The following is a 20,193-nucleotide window of genomic DNA, read 5'->3' on the forward strand; positions in this document are numbered from 1 at the left end:
TATTCCATAAATAGACTAAGAATGTCGATGGTCATAATCGACTAATTACGGTTTTCTGTAGGTAGTGCTGTACCATTTTTTACCGATACTTTTATGTGTATTATGGTGCTGTGCTGTGCTTGTCAAGTAGTGGTGGTTATGTGATGGTGGATGGGAAGATATTTTATTTGTATACTTTGCTCAGCTACAAGTTTTTGCGTTTCTTGTTGTAATACAGTGATTTTATCGAATAAGAGGTTTTGGATTCTTTTGTACATCGTTAGTGTAATTCCTTAGCATATTTACTGAATATACAGGTCAATTCATGAGTACCTACGACTTTCTAAAGTCCAGTGATATTATACTCGATTATATTATCAGTGTTATTATTTTGTTTAATTCGTTCGTACCTTAGATTACCTGTGATAGAAGTGCATTTAAATGTATTTATGCGGTCTATTTAAGTGTAACAGCTAGAATTTTTGATTTGCAATTCTATTTTTTCCATTGTGCATATGTATCTATTTTGGTATTATCATTAGCTCCAGCCTATCACTATTAGCAGCACCCTATCACGCACGTGAAGCGGTTAATCCGGATTCACAATCCGTATAACATATTGTCATCATTGTGTTGCTTTATGTTAACACATTCATACTGTTTTATCATGTTGATGTATTTTTAGAATCCAACCTACTATGCTATTGAAGCTTGATTCCTTTGTAAACATTTTTGAAGTTTATATTCAGTGTGTACGTGTGAAATGAAATATATATAATACAGTGTTTTATAAATTGAATGACTTAAGACTGTGATAAAGTATGATTCTATGAAGGATACACGAAGACAATTCAAACAGGATAATTTGACATTCATGGTGAGTAATGCATGTTTACGTATATTCTTATTATTTTGTATCAAAGTCACATTAAGTTTTGGTAAACATAATAATATACATGTAGATAGAAACTGAAGCTAGGCATTGCATTGCAAATGCAAAGTACATACACACACAAGATTAATATTAGTTTAATAAACAATTTGTAATCCAGTAATGGTTGGTTGCTTAGTATTTGTATTGCGGTGTGATTCATAAATAGACTAAATGTTTTAAACAGTCATTTGATGGTACATTGTATGCCGCATTTAAGTATTGGATTGGTTTTAGATCCATGTAGCATAGATGTGTTCTATTTGCTGAAGGATGTGAGTGACTTAGACTTAAATGGATCTGTTTAGTAAAATATAAGAAATTCTGCTTGGAATCCATTTAATTCAAAACTATACTATTACACAAACAAATAGGAATAAAATATCTTAGTTGGTTAACAGTTTCTAATACTATTAGGTCTACAATCCATTATTGTCTACCTATATAAGATTTCATATATAAATTTGTTGTAATGATAAGTACATTTATCTAATAAAACATAAGAAACGTCATGAAATTACCACTATGAAGCTATAGAAGAAATATAAATTTTGCTAATTTTAAAGAAAATTGTAGGACATATTTCAAAGAGCGAGACGAGTTAACGTGAGCCCTATTAAATTTTCAGTAATATTTTATAGTAATTTGTGATTGTATTCATTTATATTATTTTTATTGATAATTTGTAAACTTACATAGATACATCAGTATTAATCCATTTTACGCACAACAATGCAGATTAATAAGACCTACTAGGTGCATAAAGCAAATAAGTTATTGTAATATAGCAACAGGCAATTGAGGTCTGCTGTTTTTGGACTCAAATAAAATATTTTTGCTTGTGATTATATTCCGTTCTGCAATGATTGGTTATTTAATGATTGTAGAGGTCAGACGGCAAATGTACGGTAAATAAATAACATCATAATTATAATAGTATAACTAATTACTTAATTAGCTAAAACAGAAATGTTTATGTGTGTTGTTGCATAGAATAGATTTGATGTATTTATATTATTAGAAAAAATTTAACTACTATAAATAAATTTAGTGAAATAAGAATAGTTTACTCTTTGTAATCAAATTGCTGAAGTATCTACTTACATATTACATATCTATTATGAAGTTATTTGCCATAATTTTCTTACATATTGAATTCTAGAAATATAAATTTATCATCAAAAATAATGCAATATTACCTAATATTAATACATAATTAAATGAGAATGAATAGTTGCATAAACCTTAATATGGCTCAACCAAGTATGGTACATACCAACTACCATTTAACCACAATATAGTTTGATAAACTAAACCATAAATAATAAATCAAGGCTTGCATGCACTTATTTTTAGACTAGGTACATAATGCTTCTATTTTTAAACCACTAATTTACAGCTATTAATACCAAATCAAGGAAAATTGTTAATATTTGTAACAGTAATGACAAGACATATTTATCTTCATTTGTTAAGGAAAACCTCTGAAATGAATAATGATAGGTGTTTTACTAAATAGTTGCAGCTTATGGTAACTTCTTGACTAAATTATTTTGAGTTTTCAAGTAATTTGAACTAATTTGTAAAAGTAAAATGAAATGAAAGCATAACAATATTATTATACCCATATGCAGTAGTTACAAGTTTGGTCCTATTACAAAGAAGATCAAACAACAAGAGCTTAGCACTAAAGGCATAAGTAGAGGTAACAAACCTTGACTTATCAGAAATTTCGTAATGTCCTTATGAACACGCATGATTCGTGACGTCATAAAACTGTGTGCAGTAGGTAGGTAACTATAATAATCTGAAGGTAACTATGGCGAGAACTTCTACGTTCTAGTTTTCAAAAACAGAAATGGACAGTTAGTTATAATGTACCAGCATTGGGTCAACAAAGTCATTTACTCAATTCTGTGTATTGCTGACTCTCCACAATCTCTGAATCGATAAAATAACACGAAGTAGGTGCAGGGCAAAAAGAGCAAAGAGAGTAGGTTAAAAAGGCAGATTAACGGCAATAATTTGCAACATCGATTTTACTTACACATCGTCATTATTATCAACAGCCACAAGACGTCCACTGCTGGACAAAGGCCTGCCCCTTAGTCCTCTACGCCCCTTAGTACTTACACATATACGACAATAAAATACAACTTTGTAATGTGCAATCTTGTATAGGTGAAATAAAGACTATAAAAATGACTGAATGGGCACATCCAATTATGCATTGTAAATTGCCTAAACTACTATCTTTAACTATTTCGTAGAGATGATAGCAAGAGGCATATCGACAAAAATCAAAATAAACTGAGTCTCGACATTTAGGCGACAACCCTAAAAATGCTTCAATCGTGTGCCAGTGGGAGTGGCCCATTGCTGGCTGAATAAATACCCAATGAGAACAATTTGTGTGGCGGTGCAGTAATGTGGGTGTACCTTAGGGTATGGGTAAGTCTGAAGAAGTATCAAGCACAAATGAAGGATCTGTCATCTGCCATAACGCAAATCCCAATCCCAGAAATGTTACTGCCAGTTAGGAGACCCCAGTGCTGTTGTATTAACGAGGAAAATTAATAGAAAAATGATTAAAATTAGATTGCATTATCGTTTAGGTTCAAAAAGATCATTAATGATGTAGTTTGTAGTACAATGAGTGCGTATTTAATAAAATTAATGGGTACATAATAGTCCGATTTCAAGAAAAGGCTCTATACCAAGTGGGAAACTTAATTTTATTAGTCATTAACTAGTCGAGTTGATTTGTCGACCGAGCGACCGCAAGTGTGCCTTCTGAGCACGAGGCCAAAGGATCGATCTGGCTGAGCCGATTTGTTTGAATAGGAAAAAAACATTAAATCAGGAGTCATTTAACTAAAAATAACGGTTTGAACACGTAAATATAACTATAGAGAAACGCTCTAGCTTCAAGTCACAGAGGGACTCTTCCTCGTGAGCATCGTGCGCCGCGTTAATAGCATTTAGTGGTGTTGGATCTTAGTACATGTACTTGTACATACATACCTTTGCTTCCAGTAAACTTTTACGACTGAGCTACCATTTTCCGATGAGTGACCAAATGATTGATTAGATACCTACCTATTGCACACGAGTCTAGTGCTGCGTGCTACACGTTTGTTATTGTTGTATTCAACTTAATCCATGATAATGTCGATAGAAAAAAAACAAGATAACCGAGTAAATTAGTTTTGTCAAAAGTTTGTCTTGAACTCAACTTTGGGGATATTTTTTCTGCTTTCCAAAGTAGAACTTGTTGCTTTGATATTCGGTGCCAGCTAAGATTAGAAGAAGTAACTACCATTTCTATTTGAGACTTTCATTCCTAGTTTCAAAACCAGTTTCACACCACTTAATATGGATTTCAAAAATAGAGCAATCAATATCTTTTATCACCTTTTATTATTACGTCAATGAAAAACCATGTTTATCCTTACCGAGATTATCATGCTAGGGACGCGCTGATATGCAACTGATTAATAATTATCCAGTATAAATACATACACATTTACTCGTTAAGATCATTCTTCAGTTTCATAGAAGCAGTTCAAAGTAGCTGAGACATGTAAATTTGCCGATAAATTAAATAATTTCTCAAGCACCATGAAGGAAAAGCAACTTTCCAATCTATAGGAGGTGCAGGTAAGCTAGTGTTATAAATATTAGAAAACGACTACATGGGTGAATTGTGTAGAAAGATTCCCAGCCGTATAAGTAAAACAATATAGTGTCAGTGTGTCGTAGGAGACTTGAGGTGGTCGATTTTTTTATTAACTTAAGGTAGGTGCGGTCGGGAGTGGCAGTCCAAACATCGTCGTCTCCAGATCGATATCGTTACGGACTATTCCGCTTACGACACATGCCAAATCGCACCATGTTTTATAGTAACCAAGCGCATAATGCTAATATTTTGCTATTTGAATTACAAACACGTCTCGATGAATTTTTAGCATACGCACAACGACAACTTAGTTAAGAATGAAAGTAAATTCTTGAAATACATATTAAGAACCTAAGTCATGATCACGATCTTGATTCTACGTGTACTATTCTGCTAGCAGATAATTCTTGATTGCATCGACTACATAAATATGACATACTTCTTTTGGAAAATAGTTTTTAATTAGTAATGTCTAGACAGTTGTGTTTTTTAATAGTTATTATTTGCAGAAATAACAAATTTAAATACGTACGTAGTAGTTATACATTTTAGTCATCATTTTACAGTCGTCCGCGTATTGCTGACACTGTTTGGGTAATCCAGAAATAAATGCTTCTTTAAGTTATGTGCTGGATGTGCACCTAAAATAGTGTAATGTAAATGTTTAATGCATTACAATTTTATTCCGGGGATTTTTATACATAGTTAACTATTGATTCAACCTAAAATTATTTGTGTATTTTGTTCTGGGTAATTTAGTTATGTGTCATATTTTTAACACTCTCTTTTACTCAAGAAGTCGCTATGGAACGGAGGTCATATTTCTAACACTCTTTTTATCGCGGTATATGAGTTTGGGATGAGAGAATATTTTCTCTTTTGCGTTTCAGAGTTTCAGACTTAAATTAGGATTAGTTTGAATTGAAATAGTTAACATTCGTCTCTGTAAAAGTAGTTAATATTTAATTTACTATGGATGGGATACGTAATTGGACGCGAGAAATATCTACCGTACCGATGTCTGAAGAGATAACATTACGAAAATCTTAGGTAATGAAAAAATATGACTAGGTTAGGTCCTATGTTGAACAATGGTCCTAATTCTTTCGTCCTATGTAGAAAAATGGTCCTAGTTAATCTCCAAATGTTTGTAATAAATTAATATCTTTTTAATTTCCTTGGAATGAAACATTAAAAATGTTCCACACGAAAATGTTATTGCTGCTTTTCAATTTATTGTGTGACGAATTTTCATTGAAATACTGTGACGATAATAATATATGGTTTTCCCCAAATAGTTTAAATTGTACATTATGATGTTTCAAAAGGTAAAAAATATAACACACCATATTAAATAATAACACGTAACTCACTAATAAAAACACTTGATTTTTTTTTCATCGAAAATGTGTATTATTTTGATGATCAAGTAAAATACGTAGGTTAGTATAAACTGGATCTGATTGATCCGTCTGCTGATTCAGCCTCTAGCTTATGTATTTGGCGTACTATTAATAACTTGGTAAATATGTAACCAAAGTCGAGGTTACAAATATTAACTTGAATAAATGTGTGACGTAGCCAACCATAAGGCACTTACCAGGAATATTATAATCATGCAGTGATTTATGTCGTGTCTTTACTACTACATTAGTCACAATTCAAAATACTTTGAAATAATCCTCCTTAGCTTTAATGAAATTTGTGTCCTCTCTTGTTAAGAATAGACCAAAAATGAATACAATAACGACTTAAAAGAAAAAAATGATCACAGTGTTAAATAGAACAATAACTATTTAAGAATGTAATTTGTATTAAAAACGAATAGTTTTTACAAATTGCTCAAATTAAATGTATCTACTTATCAATACCACTCACGATTCTGTATGGGACTTTGTTGGTTATCATAACTTTAGTTTCTTCTCATTGGATTCTTGTCCATTTCTACTCTAGCTACTTTAAAAAAGAACGACAATTGGGACGTTAGACCTTTAGCATAACAAGGATAAGTACTCCAGGAAATAAAGCAAGTAGCCAATTATTAATGAAACTCAACTGACCTGAGTCAGGTTTTATGCAGACAAAACGCCGTTTTTGGTGTTAGGTTTATAACCTTATGTAGTAAATTTGACCATTCGGCGTGCAACTACGTGATAGAGGAAGCGTACACCATTGCGTGAAAAGTAATCACATTAGCTTTTTTATTAAGTTCTAAAAATAACTGTGGAGAACGTTATCGCGGATGTTATCTCATGGCGAGATCGTGGTTCACCGACGCTGGCGATCATACGTGTGGTGCGGGCTGTGAGCACGCCTCCAATGAGCTGCGGCCAGCCTGGCATTGTGCGCAGGCACACTGGCCGCTCTAGCCAGCTAGGTGCCCGAGCCCGGGCCACCAACCAATGTGCTGACTGTGCGCCAGCGTGCAACACGGGCTACGTGCGGTTATTGACTCTAGCTCTAGATAGCGTTTATGTATACGAGGGACGTGAAATTTCTACTTTAGCATACTAGCTGCTAGGAACACTTACAGAGAGACTATAATATATAATACATAGTTTATTAAATAAATTACTTTCGCTTATTTAAAAAGCATTGTCACTGAAGATATAGTCCTATAAACATTTTTAGAAGACGAGGTGCATGTTGTCAAAACAGCGGCACGTCAATTGGTCTAATCGGTCGCCGGCTGCGAGCCAATTACTTACTTGACAGCATGGAAGCAATTCCTACATTTGAGGGCGGAAAACGCGCTGCAGGAAGACTTCCCTTTATTGAGTTACAGAAATAGACACGCTCATTGTCGCCATTATGTAGTCTTTTGATAAACTGTTAAATATCGTGCTTAAAACTTCTTTTTGTGTATAATTTTCTTACAATATGTCTGAAATATACAAGTAAGTAACTAGTTTAGTTTAACAATTTTACCTCTAAAACATTTTCTTTTGCGTGGCGTTGGGATTTGGGATAACTGTGTGTACGATATGGATACGTATAAAACTAATCTAAAATTAAATGATAGCTTTATAACGGCACTAAACTCGATTATTGAAATGTTTATTTTACTATGATGCTATTTAGTACCTACCTATTTGACGCCGACAAGTTTTGCCAGAACATGAATCAATAGAGTATTCGCTCTAACTACTAACACGGATTAAGAAAGTGTTTATTTCATAGATTATAATAATTAATAACAATTTCTTACGTTGATCATATGACAAATGAATAACTTTGTTTATCATGATAAGTTTTAATTGCCATCACAATAATTATGTTTGCTGTTCGACATGAAGGCACACACTGTTTCAATACGTATGTTATCTACCAATCATCCTCTTATCGTAATAGGACAATGACTCTGAAGTTTTATGAAACCCCTAAGGTTTATCTTGATGCATTGCTTATAGCAAAAATGTTTTCTGAACAGAAGTAGAACTTGAACGAATCCTGCCGAAACAAAATTATCTTAGTTGATTTGTTACATTCGCTATGCAATAAGTTGCCTATTTGATCTAAGTAGGTAGTTTTTCTTATTTTTGTTAAAATACAGACCCCTTCACTGGCTTTAATAAATAAACGCTTGATGATACATCAATATTGTTTATATAAAATTAATTGTCTCGTGTAGGATTGTTATCTGAATAATAATAATATTATCTTCATATTACTAGTAATATACTCCGCGCATATTATTATATTCTGGGGAAATACAAATACTGCAACTAATTAGTAAACGTTATGCAACTATCTATTTAATAACCTACTGCGGAAAATATTAGTTTTCCATCCATTTATTACTGTAAATGAAATTATTTGTAAGTCGTGTAACCATTCACCTGTGGACATTGAACTTTCAATAATATTTACCGTATGTATGGCCTCTATCTATTCCTTCTGCATTATTTGTTTAGTTAGTTTAATTTTATTACTACGTATTTTTGTCCACATCCAATAAATACGAATAAAATGTTTCTGTTAGAAAGCCACCTTCAACCTTTTTTTTAGATTTTGGGGAATAGTGCGTACATTGCTTAGAAGCACCGTAATTTGTACATGTTTGGCGATTGTGCTAGATAAGTGGCTAATGGTGTTTTGTGTTGTGCAGGTGAGCGTGTCGTAGTGAAGGCGACGGCATGTGGCGCGGCGCGCGGGTGCTGGTACTCGCGGCGCTGAGCCTATTGGCCGAGCCTTCGCTCGCCGCCAAGAAGTTTAACCTCACCATCGGCTACCTGCCCTGCATCACCGGCGACCTGCGAGACCGACAGGGCCTGACTATATCCGGGGCACTCTCCATTGCCCTCGAGGAGGTATGCTGCTGTTTCTATTCGCTATTCATTACTATAATTTATATAATACTCGTTCCCATTAAACTATATAGCCAAGGAGTCTGAATCTTTCCATTAGCCTGATAGCATACCGCAATATTTTTAGCATCACATTAAATCACACGTATCTAAACTAATTCCAGCGCGGTTTTGAATGGCTCTCTGATGTTTGAATTGGAATTCCTCGCGATGTAGTTACATTCACTACGCCTGGAACCAACAAAACTGTCAAGTATAAAATGTTTGTAAATCCACTTGGATTCGTACAATGATAAAACTTTATTTGATCAGCGTAAAATCATATCTACACTTCCGTAGCTATTTTTAGCTCGAGGACAAACAAACAGTTCTTTTGGAATTCCTCATATATAAGTAAATGTCCTATAAATATCAATACAGAGGTACCGTAGTTTAGTGGTTGATGACTATACCGTTAGTATTTTTATATTAAGGTCGAATTTTGGCTTGGTGTTTAGCGGTTACATACCGAATATGTTACCGTAATAGACCAACATGTACATAATACAGATGTGTATGTCCTAATTAATGAATATTGTTGTAGTTAAACAACAACACATCGTTGCTGCCGGACGTGGAGTTGCTGCTACAATGGCATGACACTAAGTTTGACACGGTGACGGCGACGCGGCTGATCACCGACATGAGCTGCGCGGGCGTCGTCGCCTTCTTCGGGCCCGAGGGTCGCTGTCACACCGAGGCGATCGTAGCACAATCCAGGAACTTACCCATGATCTCCTATGTAAGTGGATGGAGATGTACTTTCTGGGTGATTCTTCAAAAACTTTAACTTTTATTTAACAAATCATTATTCTCCCGCGTTATTAAGCATCATGGTAGCTTATTGTCATCCTTATTTATATTTTATTGGTTGAGAGCAGTGTCACAGTTTAATTTATTGAAACCAAATTTTGTGTTTCAATCGCCAGAATTGTTAACTTTTGGGTGAGGATAATGACGCCGTTAACTTTTTGTGACTTTTTTTGAAGAATCACCCTTCTAACTCCTATCTAAATGAAGAATTTAAATTGTGACGGACAGTTTTTAAGCCTGTTTTGACGCACAACTTTATAAGTTATCGTGATAACAGTATTAGTCTCAATAAAGCCGTATCTAAACGAGTTGTCGGATTAGCAATGATTGACTGACTGATTGAGGATTTATTTCGTTGTTTCAGAGATGTTCAGATTACCAAACTTCGACGTTGTCGAACTTTGCGAGGCTGGAGCCGCCTGGAGCTCAGGTAACTAACTGAAGATTACAATTTTTAATACTCAATCCAACATAACACTAGGTAGTAGATACTTATATGAAACAATTTCCTCAATTTCAGGCAACCAAATCCGTAATATCTCTCCTACGTTACTATAGATGGAACAAGTTCTCCATTCTGTATGAGGAATCATGGGTGACGGTGGCATTGACGTTAGAGAACCATGCGAAGAAGAACAATATGACAGTGAACCACCAACGAGCCGTCATCGACGGGTACAAGTGCTGCGAGGATAAGATGACGTGCTGCGCGCCAGGGTTCTGGTACCAGTTCATACAGGACACCAAGAATAAAACGCGAAGTTAGTACTTTCTACACGTTTTATAATAAAAAAATCCATAATTGACATCAAATTGTCAATGTCCACGATTTGTACTTAAACCAAATTGAATAGCTGCGGACTACCTAGCGGGTTTACCGGGGCTCCGGCTCGAAAAGCAGGAGAAGGAACGGGGTGGTTTTTAGTCAGTAAGAGTCAATGTCCAAGGCGAAGTCATTGGATGACTCCCTCAAAAAAAAAACCAAATTAAATGCCTAACTTGTTCCTTTTTTTCAGTTTACGTGTTCTTGGGTTCAACTTCTGGCCTCATAGAAATGATGACTGCAATGGAATCACTGCACCTATTCTCCAAGGGCGAGTACATGGTCATATTCGTGGATATGATGACATATTCACCCAAAGAAGCGTTGAAATACCTTATAAGTGAGTAATAGAACGCAGTATAAAGAATACAATTGATAAGTTAAAGAAAAAAATATGTTACAACACAAATTTCTGCGTAAAATGTCTTGAGCGGTTCTGTTTTCCTTGTCCCGTCATCAGCGTCGTCACATTGTTCGCAGAGCGTAAACATTACAATTGCAAATCTAATTAAAATACAAGTTATTTGCACATTATGGTCGTTTATATTGATTTTCGTGTTTCGGACGCGAGGCGCTTACATGTTGTTTTGTTGTTCATTAACTTTTGTTGCATTCTTTAGTCAATCGAAGACGCAGTTCGGTTTACATTCAGACTTCGTAATTTGCTCATACATTTCAGTACGTACGCGTAAACCCAATCTTTTGTTCTACCACTCACATTAAACTATATACTGTAATATCGATTACCAAAACACTAATTTAGTAAATCTTTCTCAGAAACTGAGGATCGAGTATCAACGAAGCTGATATGTCCGAACACGATAGATTTCAAGAAGCGAGCGCAGTCTCTACTGGTCGTGGTCTCCTCGGAGCCGTCTAGCGACTATGAGGAGTTCACGAATAAAGTCCGCAAGTACAACACACTCGCGCCATTCACGTTCAAAGAATCTGTATTCGTCAATCAGTTTTTTAGTAAGGTGAGTTTAGAGTTGATGGTACTTTTTGTATAGTGGTGATGTTGGCTAATCAATAACTTTTTAAATAGAAGTATATAAGTACTAGATTCTGCTAGCGGCTTTATCCACTAAACTGGGATAAAAATGGCCTATTTATGTCATTATGGACTTACTCCCTGAGCTAGTTTTCGTCCATTTAATAATTGACATTGTAAATTTTAATGAACCTGTATTCCAGAATCTTTATTACGTATCTCACAATCCAATGTCATTTCCAGTTTGTTTCCATATACGCTGCATACTTGTACGATTCGGTGAAACTGTACGCAAGAGCTTTGGATCAGATCATAAGGGAAGAGACTCGCAATGAACCGTTGACGGAAGCAAAACTACGTAGTATAGCCACGAACGGGACCCGTATCGTCGCCAAAATGATTCAAAGTTCTCCATATAAAAGTAAGTTTCAAGACCATACTTTACAAAATGATTCCTATTTAACAGTTCTTAAGGATTACACCATTGTATTATATTGCTCCAGGTATAACTGGTATGTCTATTCGTTTGGACGAGCGGGCGGACTCCGAAGGTAACTTCTCCGTGCTGGCGTTCAAGCCGACCAAGTATCAAGGTGGCGACGTCAACTGCTCCTACAGTATGATCCCCGTCGGACATTTCCAGCACCAGAATCTGCGCGAGTTCCCAGTACGTTGCATGTTCATTGTCATTACATTACAATACAAGATAACTATTTTTATATATGAACTTATAATAGCTTTTATTTCACAGGAATACAAATTAAACCCTCGCTTGCCGATCGATTGGCCGGATAGCGTGAAACCCGAAGACGAGCCGTCTTGTGGATTTTTGAATGAGAAGTGTCCCAAAGACGACTCGCAAATAACTTCGTTAGTGGTAGCCGGCACGTTAGCAGTGACTCTGTTCTGTGCGCTGGTCGTCACTATCAGCATATACCGCAAGTGGAAGATTGAGCAAGAGATCGAGGGTCTACTCTGGAAGATAGACCCACAAGAAATTGCTGGATATCTGGGCAGTGGTCTCGTGTGGTCGCCTAGTAAGGTAACCCCTTACCAGACATAGACGCGCAGGCAAGCGCTAGCTTTTGTGTAAACAGTGCAGACTTTATGTGCTATTTGTGGTCGGTTGCGGGGCATAACCGAAGTTTTTAGAATTATTTTGTTTATGTTACAGCTGAGCTTAGCGAGCGGGATATCGTGCGAGAGCAAATGCTGCACGCAGATATTCACGACAACGGCGCAGTTTAAAGGAAATGTTGTCAGAATCAAAGAGCTTAAGTTCTCAAAGAAGAAAGTAAGCAGTTCATGATCATAATGTCACCCAATGATATAATTGATTCTTATGATTTATTTTTGAAATAGAAATGATTGTTAGCGACCTCATAAATATGATAATGTATGTTTCCTAGGACATTCCACGTGAGATAATGAAGGAGATGCGTCTGTTGCGTGAGTTACGTCACGACAACCTGAACTCGTTCATCGGCGCCGTGGTGGAGCCACTGCGCGTGCTCATACTCACTGACTACTGCGCCAAGGGGAGCTTGTATGTGAGTACAGTACCACTTAAGGCATTTCCCTCCATCATTGAACCGTAATTGTAATAGTTTCGGTATATTTTTACCAAAAAGCCCGATTTGTACGTGTTTCGCAAGTCAGTAACACTAAAATTTCGTTATGTCTATTTGGTTATAGTTACGGCTCGCTTATGATTACCCTGCTTAATAAATAGATTTTATAAATAATAGATTTTATATAACGAGTGTTGTAAATAATGCCGATGTTATTTCCAGGATATAATCGAAAATGAAGATATAAAATTGGACAAAATGTTTATATCTTCGCTAATTCATGATCTCATAAAGGTACGTAAGTACATAATGAACTAATTGAACGTCGTAACTTTATTGCCTATATCATACTAAACTTGACGATTTTTTTTACAGGGTATGATGTTTATTCATACTTCGCCATTAATTTTTCATGGGAATCTCAAATCCTCGAATTGTGTTGTTACGTCTAGGTGGATGCTGCAGGTTAGATATACTTTATATACGTTTATTGGACATATTAATAGGTAGAAAAACACTGATGTTCCTTCAACACTTAAAATTACTGTTCTAGGTTGCTGATTTTGGTCTACACGAGCTGAGAGCTTGTGCTGAAAACGAATTTATTGGAGAACACCAATATTATAGAGGTATGATTTATAAAATATGTATTACTATTATACATTTTCTTGTAAATGAAGTAAATGCTATGATGATGTTATATCAATTTCAGGCTTATTATGGAAGGCACCAGAACTGCTAAGGGAGATGGATAACCCCAATGGTACCGTCGGTGGTACACAGAAGGGCGATGTATATGCATTTGGCATAATTTTATACGAAATAATAGCTAGGAGAGGTCCTTTTGGACTGACGGGAACAGAACCGAAGGGTATGTGTGCCTTTTGTTACTTTTAATACATAATTTACAGTTTTTTTTTCAAAATGCTAACGTGTGTTTGCCCTGATTTTTCCTCAGATATAATAGAGCGCTTAAAGAGACCAAAGTTGGATGGTGAAGAGGTGTTTCGACCAAACACAGACACCCTGGATCCTCCTCCCGAAGATTACGTGGTGGCGTGTATGAAAGACTGCTGGGCCGAAGACCCCAACCTGAGACCCGACTTCCCTACTATTAGAAGTCGTCTCAAAAAAATGAAGTCAGGAAAGTGAGTAGAACAAATATCATAAATCATCTTCACAAATTGGTAGGGAATATTTTATAAAGTTGGATAACATTTTCATTACTTTTTCCAGATCAAGAAATATAATGGATCAAATGATGGACATGATGGAGAAGTATGCCAATAATTTAGAAGAACTAGTCACCGAGAGAACGAGGCTATTGATGGAAGAGAAGCAGAAAACCGAAGACTTATTACATAGGATGCTCCCAAAGTAAGTTGATTATACACAAGTACATACAACTAGAACTATGTTGTACCCAATGCAGTAATACTGTCCTCGTTGTTGTATATAATACTGATGTCACATTATGTCAATAACAACTCGCGTACTGATTCGTTCGTGTTAAGATTTGTGTCTAAAACGCATTTAAAGAAGCAAGCTTCGGCCCAGTCGCGCTGGTAACCACCGTGATGTGCATGTACATGTAATTAATATTTTGTGTACATTGGTGTTATATGTTAGCGTCATCTAATTACTATATTATTACTAATTTAAAGGTTTGTACTGTTATCGGTGTAATTAATATATACATGTGAGCACAGTTGAGGAAGACGCAAATACAACAAGCTGTATCACACACCTGGATGTCGCAGTAGTGTGCGTACTGGTTTACATTTAGTCCAAGTCTCATTGCTACTATGTGATAACTAGATCTTATACTTTGCTCTTGTATACACGTGCGGACGTGAACTTTTCATTAATGAGTTGACTGGTAATGTGTTGTTTTCTTACAGGCTTAGCGAACTTTACATGACTTTACTTTTGTAAATCTACACGACATTGTATTGTATTGTAAAATATAATGGGCACCACAACGTTATAAAGTTTCGAAATTAACGTTTTGTACATATACAAATTAACCACATAATAGGTCACATTAGTACATAATATGAAATCATGAACATTATTCACGCTTAAAGTATTATTAGCTCGGATTGATAATGGTACTATAAATAAACTAATACACACAATATAGTTCATTCATCAAACACACGAAACATCGACATGGACTTGATGTAAAACAGTGGTACGTCGTCTAAAAATTTAATGTATTCACTTTGTTGTACTTGTGTTCTTTTCCAGATGTGGAGATTGATCCATTATAGAAATGTCGTGAAAATGTCTTGAGGTAATTAACTCCCTATTGGTGATTGTAGTTTAATATGGTTTGCCTCACACACAGGTGGCCGGCTCACATCACAATCTTACATTGATATGTTCCCAACATTGTGATTACGTGGCTCACCTTTTTCATTAACAGAGTTTGAGTAGATATAGAGCTTGCTTGGGATACTGTGGCGGTTTAGCGTGGCGTGTCGTGTCGGTGATGGCAGTTTTCTTCATGTAGTTTACTGGTTTTTATAGCTTTTTGCAAGCGATTTTGTAGCGTTTCTTTGGTGATCTTTCGTAATGGGGCACGAGTGGACTCTTTTTTCAAATTACATTGCACTTTTGATAATTTTTATTTTAGATGAGCATGCTTAAATTAATAGTGCTGACTAATTCTTTAATATGAACATTTCTAAGTATAAGTATCACGTTTTAATTACCTACTTCAGGTCTGAACAAAGCTGGTCAGATATTTTCTTGTTTACTTTGAAACAAGGGTTACTGTGATTCGAGCGCTTGTGATTGAAGTGTCCGTAGGTCTAGTGACGTATGTATGTTGATTTATATCGTAGCTTGCAAGTAGCGGCATGAGACTGACGTAGTGGTAAGTGAAGTTGTGTGATACGACGGCGTGCGGCAGTGCGTGTGGGCTGGGTACATGGTGCGGTTGTTGCAGGTCGGTGGCGCACCGCCTCACCACGGGCGAGGGCGTGGAGCCGGAGTCCTTCGACTCTGTCACCATCTACTTCAGTGACATAGTCGGCTTCACCGCCATGTCGGCAGAGAGCACTCCGCTCCAAGTCGTCAACTTTCTCAACGACCTGTACACGGTGTTTGATAGGATAATTAGAGGCTACGATGTTTACAAGGTGGAGACTATAGGAGACGCGTACATGGTGGTGAGTAGTCTATTCATTGTTTGCTCTACAACTTAGAAGGAGATTGAAACCACGTTTAATAAAATGTTTTACATATTCTCAGGTATCTGGTCTACCTATAAGAAATAACGACAGACACGTTGGTGAGATCGCTTCTATGGCACTGGAATTATTGAACGCTGTTAAAAGTCACAAAATATCTCATAGACCAAATGAAACACTCAAGCTTAGGATAGGAATTCATACTGGTAATTGATTTGATTATTATTAACTGACATTTACGGAATGGATAATATTTATATCACCGGGGATTCCGGTCTAGTTCGAGCTATACCGGGGCTCTTAATATCTGTATCTGTATGTGACCAGGCGCCGTAGTGGCGGGAGTGGTGGGACTGACGATGCCCCGCTACTGTCTGTTCGGTGACACGGTGAACACTGCGTCGCGCATGGAGTCCAACGGCGAGCCGCTCAAGATACACATCTCCCCGAGCTGCAAGCAAGCACTCGACAAGATCGGCGGATACATCGTCGAGCCTAGGGGCACTATACCAATTAAAGGCAAAGGGCAGGTACGCAACATACACTGATGAATGTCACGCTTATATTAAAATGGTGTAGAAATTAGTCGTAAGTAATTTCTTTGTAATTCTTTGTCTTACAGCTTCAGACATATTGGTTGGTCAGTGCTACAGAAAAGGCGGTACAAAAGAGACCCGTAGAGGGCGAAGAGCGTCCACTATTCCGTCGACCTAGGCGAAGTCCTAGACTGGCAGATTCCAGACATCCTTCACTTTCAGGTATAGTTTTGATATTTTAAATTGATAATGTTCAGTAGATGTAACCAAATAAAGTGTACTAACTAACTGGGTCATTGGGAATGTGCAGGAGGAGGTGGGGGCAGTACAATACGGCAGCGCATGTCGAGCGGGCCGAAGGAGAGTGACGTCATCCGCGGCTCGCGCTGCTCCCTGCCCGCGCCGCTGTGTTCCTCGCCCAGCAGCCAGCGCCGCGCCCGGCCAGACAACAACGCGCCGCGGCCCAGGTACGTACTGTACTACTGGGACACTACTGCATACACTACCACATCAGTTGCGAGCCTGGCTCACCGTACCGTGTGGTTGCAGGCACGCGCTGAGCTCCATCGCGTCGTCTACGGCGTGCCTGGGCGCGGCCGACGAGGCGGAGGCGTCGCGCTGGCACTCCCTGGACGTGCTGCCGCGCCGCGACGCGCGCCTGCGCCGCCAGCACACCGCGCGCTCACTCGACCACGAGGTGGGCGTCGCCACCGTCTGCGGGGACCCCGTCTTCAACGGCACCATCATCGGCATCGTCACCGACGAGGCGCCGCGCGACGAGGACAGCCCGCTCCTGCGCAAGACCAGCCTGTCCACTAAACTGGAGCGGCCGCGCAGGAAGGCCACGTCCACCGAGGCCAGCTACATCGAGTTCTACAAGCGCTGGCGCTCGCTGGAGAACGTGGAGCCGACGAAGGCGGCGGAGCGCAAGGCGCCGCGGTTCGCGATCCCGTCGTGGCTGCTGGGCTTCTTCAGCACGGCGCGCGCGCCCAGCGCCGACCTGCGCCGCGCCAAGCCACTGCTAGACACCGAGTCCGCCGTCTGAACGGACCCGAGCGACCGACGCCGTGTATGTATATCGAGATGTTGTAAATAATATGTGTAAGTAAAACGATGTTACCGTCAATTGTGAAATAAGTTTAATGTTATTAAATAATTTCTATTGAACAAGGTCTCTTAATAATACTGACGTAGATCACAATTACATTAAGTGTCATTCGAGAGACGAGAAGATCGTTGTAGACTCGTGAATACAGAGCGAGCGTTCACCTCCAACCTTAAGGTAGAACACCGCCGTAGCTAACGAGGCCTTCGACCTTCCTCGTACAAATATTAACTACTGCGACTCGGAACTAGCTATGCTTGACATGTCACAGTAGCTCTAGAGATACATGTCGCTGCCATTGACTAGGATTACATGGTAAGTACAAATGCACATATTACGCGTCCGCCAGCAGTGGTATGCCGGCGCCATCGCGCTCGTTGTAGGAGCAGCCGTTGATGACCAGTTTGATGTCACACGGCTTGATGTCACACTGCTTGGACTCACACGGCGGCGCCTCCTTCTCCAGTAGCGGCGTGTCCGCGGGGACTGGCGGGGCGCACTCCGTGTGCTCGATGATAGGACACGATATACTCGTATATTCTTGACGAAGGCTCGGTGCCTCTAATAAATCACATCGTTGCGCCGGTACCAGTCTTCCTTCCCCGACCACCTGTAATATGGACAATTTTTAAGTGTTTGCAATTTTATAAAAATCGTCAACTTGTTACAAGTACTTACTTCCATGAGGTATTCATCGCTGCGGTGATGTAAAACACCATCTGTGTGCGATTCTAAATGATTGCCAGAGGCGAAACGTAATTTTTTAGGAGATTCTAAACTGCAACATCTGCAATAATAGAAAGCAATAAAGTTTCAGTATTTTTAAATATGCCATAAAAAATATAAGTAACAAAGCGTTTAGTTACCTATGAAGTCCACCGACTTGGTTCTTCCAGTTTTTAGTTTTGAGTGAGCTGCGTTGTCCTCGTTTGTCGGTGCTGCCGGGAGCCTGTCCGTAGTCGCGGGCCGCCCGGCGCCGCGCGCGCGCCGCGGCCGCCGTGGGCTCCTCCCCGCGCAGCCAGTACGTCACCTGGTCCCGCTTGCCTTTCATTGACACTATACCTCGCTCCTCCAGTATATAACCTCCCAGTTGATCCAGTAATGTCTTGCAAGCTTGACTACAATGGATTTTTAGAGCTGAAATACCGAATGATTTCGTTTTAGTTACATAGTATTTTTACAGTAAATACTAATATTCCTGTAATATGATCACTACTTACGTGCCCCTGTTGACTCAAACCGGCTCGCGGTGTTGACTGTGTCTCCGAATAGACAATACCTGGGCATCTTCAGACCTACTACGCCTGCACATACTGGACCTGGTAATGTTAGAACCACATATTATAGAACTGTATTTCCTTAAATACACCTAAAAGAACAATAAAGAACGATGATAATACGTTATGGTACCTGAATGTATGCCGACCCGTAGCATCAGTCGGTGGTCAGGTCGATGTCGCAAGCGGAATGCTCTCGTGGCAGACAATAATGCTAGTGCCATCGAGGCTACTTCGCCTGCGTGGAGTATACCATTGCGAATTGGTAGACCGGATACCTTAAAAATATAGTATATAGCATTACTTTTAATATTCCCTGTTTACATCGATGAAGGACCGTGATTTATAAATTACTTACCACCATGTACGCGTCGCCTATAGTTTCCACTTTATAGACGTCAAAATTTTCTAATATTGAATCGAAGCATGTGTATAGGTCGTTCAAAAAATCTACCACCTGCAAACAGTTGTGTATTATTATTATTATAATAACTTAAACGCCTACCTACTAATTAGGATTAGGAAGTAGGTAGGAGAAGGAGTAGATCAATGGAACATAAAGTGCTCAGTTACCTGTAGAGGTGTGCTTTCGGCCGACATGGCTGTGAAGCCGACGATATCGCTAAAATAAATAGTCACGGAATCATAACTCTCTGGCATTACTCGTCGACCACGCTTTAGCTGCTCTGCGACAGGAGCTGGCAACATTTCTTCTAATAAAGCCTCTGAAAACATACGGACCAAACTTAATACCATTTATACTCTGTCCCAGTTTAGAAATTTATGTTGTTTAAGTCTGAAGGGATTCATACCAGTCTTTTTTTTCTCCTCCTGCAATTGATCTGTCCGCTCGTCCACTAAAACCTCGAGATTATTTGCGTATTTCTCCATCATTGCTATCATGTTGTCGAATATATTTGGTTTCCTGAAAACAAAGAACACAAA

The 20,193-nt window shown here is 38.4% G+C and overlaps 2 protein-coding genes across 15 annotated transcripts in view; one reads left to right on the forward strand and one right to left on the reverse strand.

Moving 5' to 3' along the window:
• Positions 1-89: 89 nt before the first annotated feature.
• Positions 90-18,036, forward strand: LOC118267003 (receptor-type guanylate cyclase Gyc76C). 13 transcript variants are annotated; one of them, XM_035580705.2, is made up of 25 exons: positions 90-236; positions 665-856; positions 8,698-8,899; positions 9,480-9,677; positions 10,113-10,178; positions 10,269-10,509; positions 10,765-10,911; positions 11,349-11,548; positions 11,806-11,983; positions 12,066-12,229; positions 12,314-12,604; positions 12,737-12,856; positions 12,972-13,112; positions 13,356-13,427; positions 13,509-13,598; positions 13,687-13,762; positions 13,846-14,004; positions 14,092-14,281; positions 14,370-14,510; positions 16,087-16,309; positions 16,392-16,536; positions 16,658-16,860; positions 16,953-17,088; positions 17,177-17,333; positions 17,416-18,036. In XM_035580705.2, the coding sequence occupies exons 3-25, from the start codon at positions 8,726-8,728 to the stop codon at positions 17,909-17,911; spliced, it is 4,008 nt and encodes a 1,335-aa protein (XP_035436598.2). In that variant the 5' UTR covers positions 90-236; positions 665-856; positions 8,698-8,725; the 3' UTR covers positions 17,912-18,036. The 13 variants fall into 13 exon arrangements, with proteins under 13 accessions (XP_035436598.2, XP_035436600.2, XP_035436606.2 ...); XM_035580707.2 differs by having other exon boundaries at positions 97-258; XM_035580713.2 differs by having other exon boundaries at positions 101-236; positions 729-856.
• Positions 17,989-20,193, reverse strand: part of LOC118267004 (speract receptor) — a 42,921-nt gene continuing 40,716 nt past the window's right edge. For both annotated transcript variants that reach the window (XM_035580719.2, XM_035580720.2), the window contains exons 19-26: positions 20,061-20,173; positions 19,822-19,973; positions 19,607-19,705; positions 19,382-19,526; positions 19,192-19,290; positions 18,838-19,108; positions 18,650-18,758; positions 17,989-18,581 (exon numbers count right to left, since the gene is read on the reverse strand). In XM_035580719.2, coding sequence (XP_035436612.2) covers positions 18,306-18,581; positions 18,650-18,758; positions 18,838-19,108; positions 19,192-19,290; positions 19,382-19,526; positions 19,607-19,705; positions 19,822-19,973; positions 20,061-20,173 — 1,264 coding nt within the window. In that variant the 3' untranslated portion in view covers positions 17,989-18,305. The remainder of the gene's footprint in view (positions 18,582-18,649; positions 18,759-18,837; positions 19,109-19,191; positions 19,291-19,381; positions 19,527-19,606; positions 19,706-19,821; positions 19,974-20,060; positions 20,174-20,193) is intronic.

The sequence above is a fragment of the Spodoptera frugiperda genome, chromosome 23 (assembly GCF_023101765.2).
Source record: "Spodoptera frugiperda isolate SF20-4 chromosome 23, AGI-APGP_CSIRO_Sfru_2.0, whole genome shotgun sequence".
Lineage (NCBI taxonomy): Eukaryota > Metazoa > Arthropoda > Insecta > Lepidoptera > Noctuidae > Spodoptera > Spodoptera frugiperda.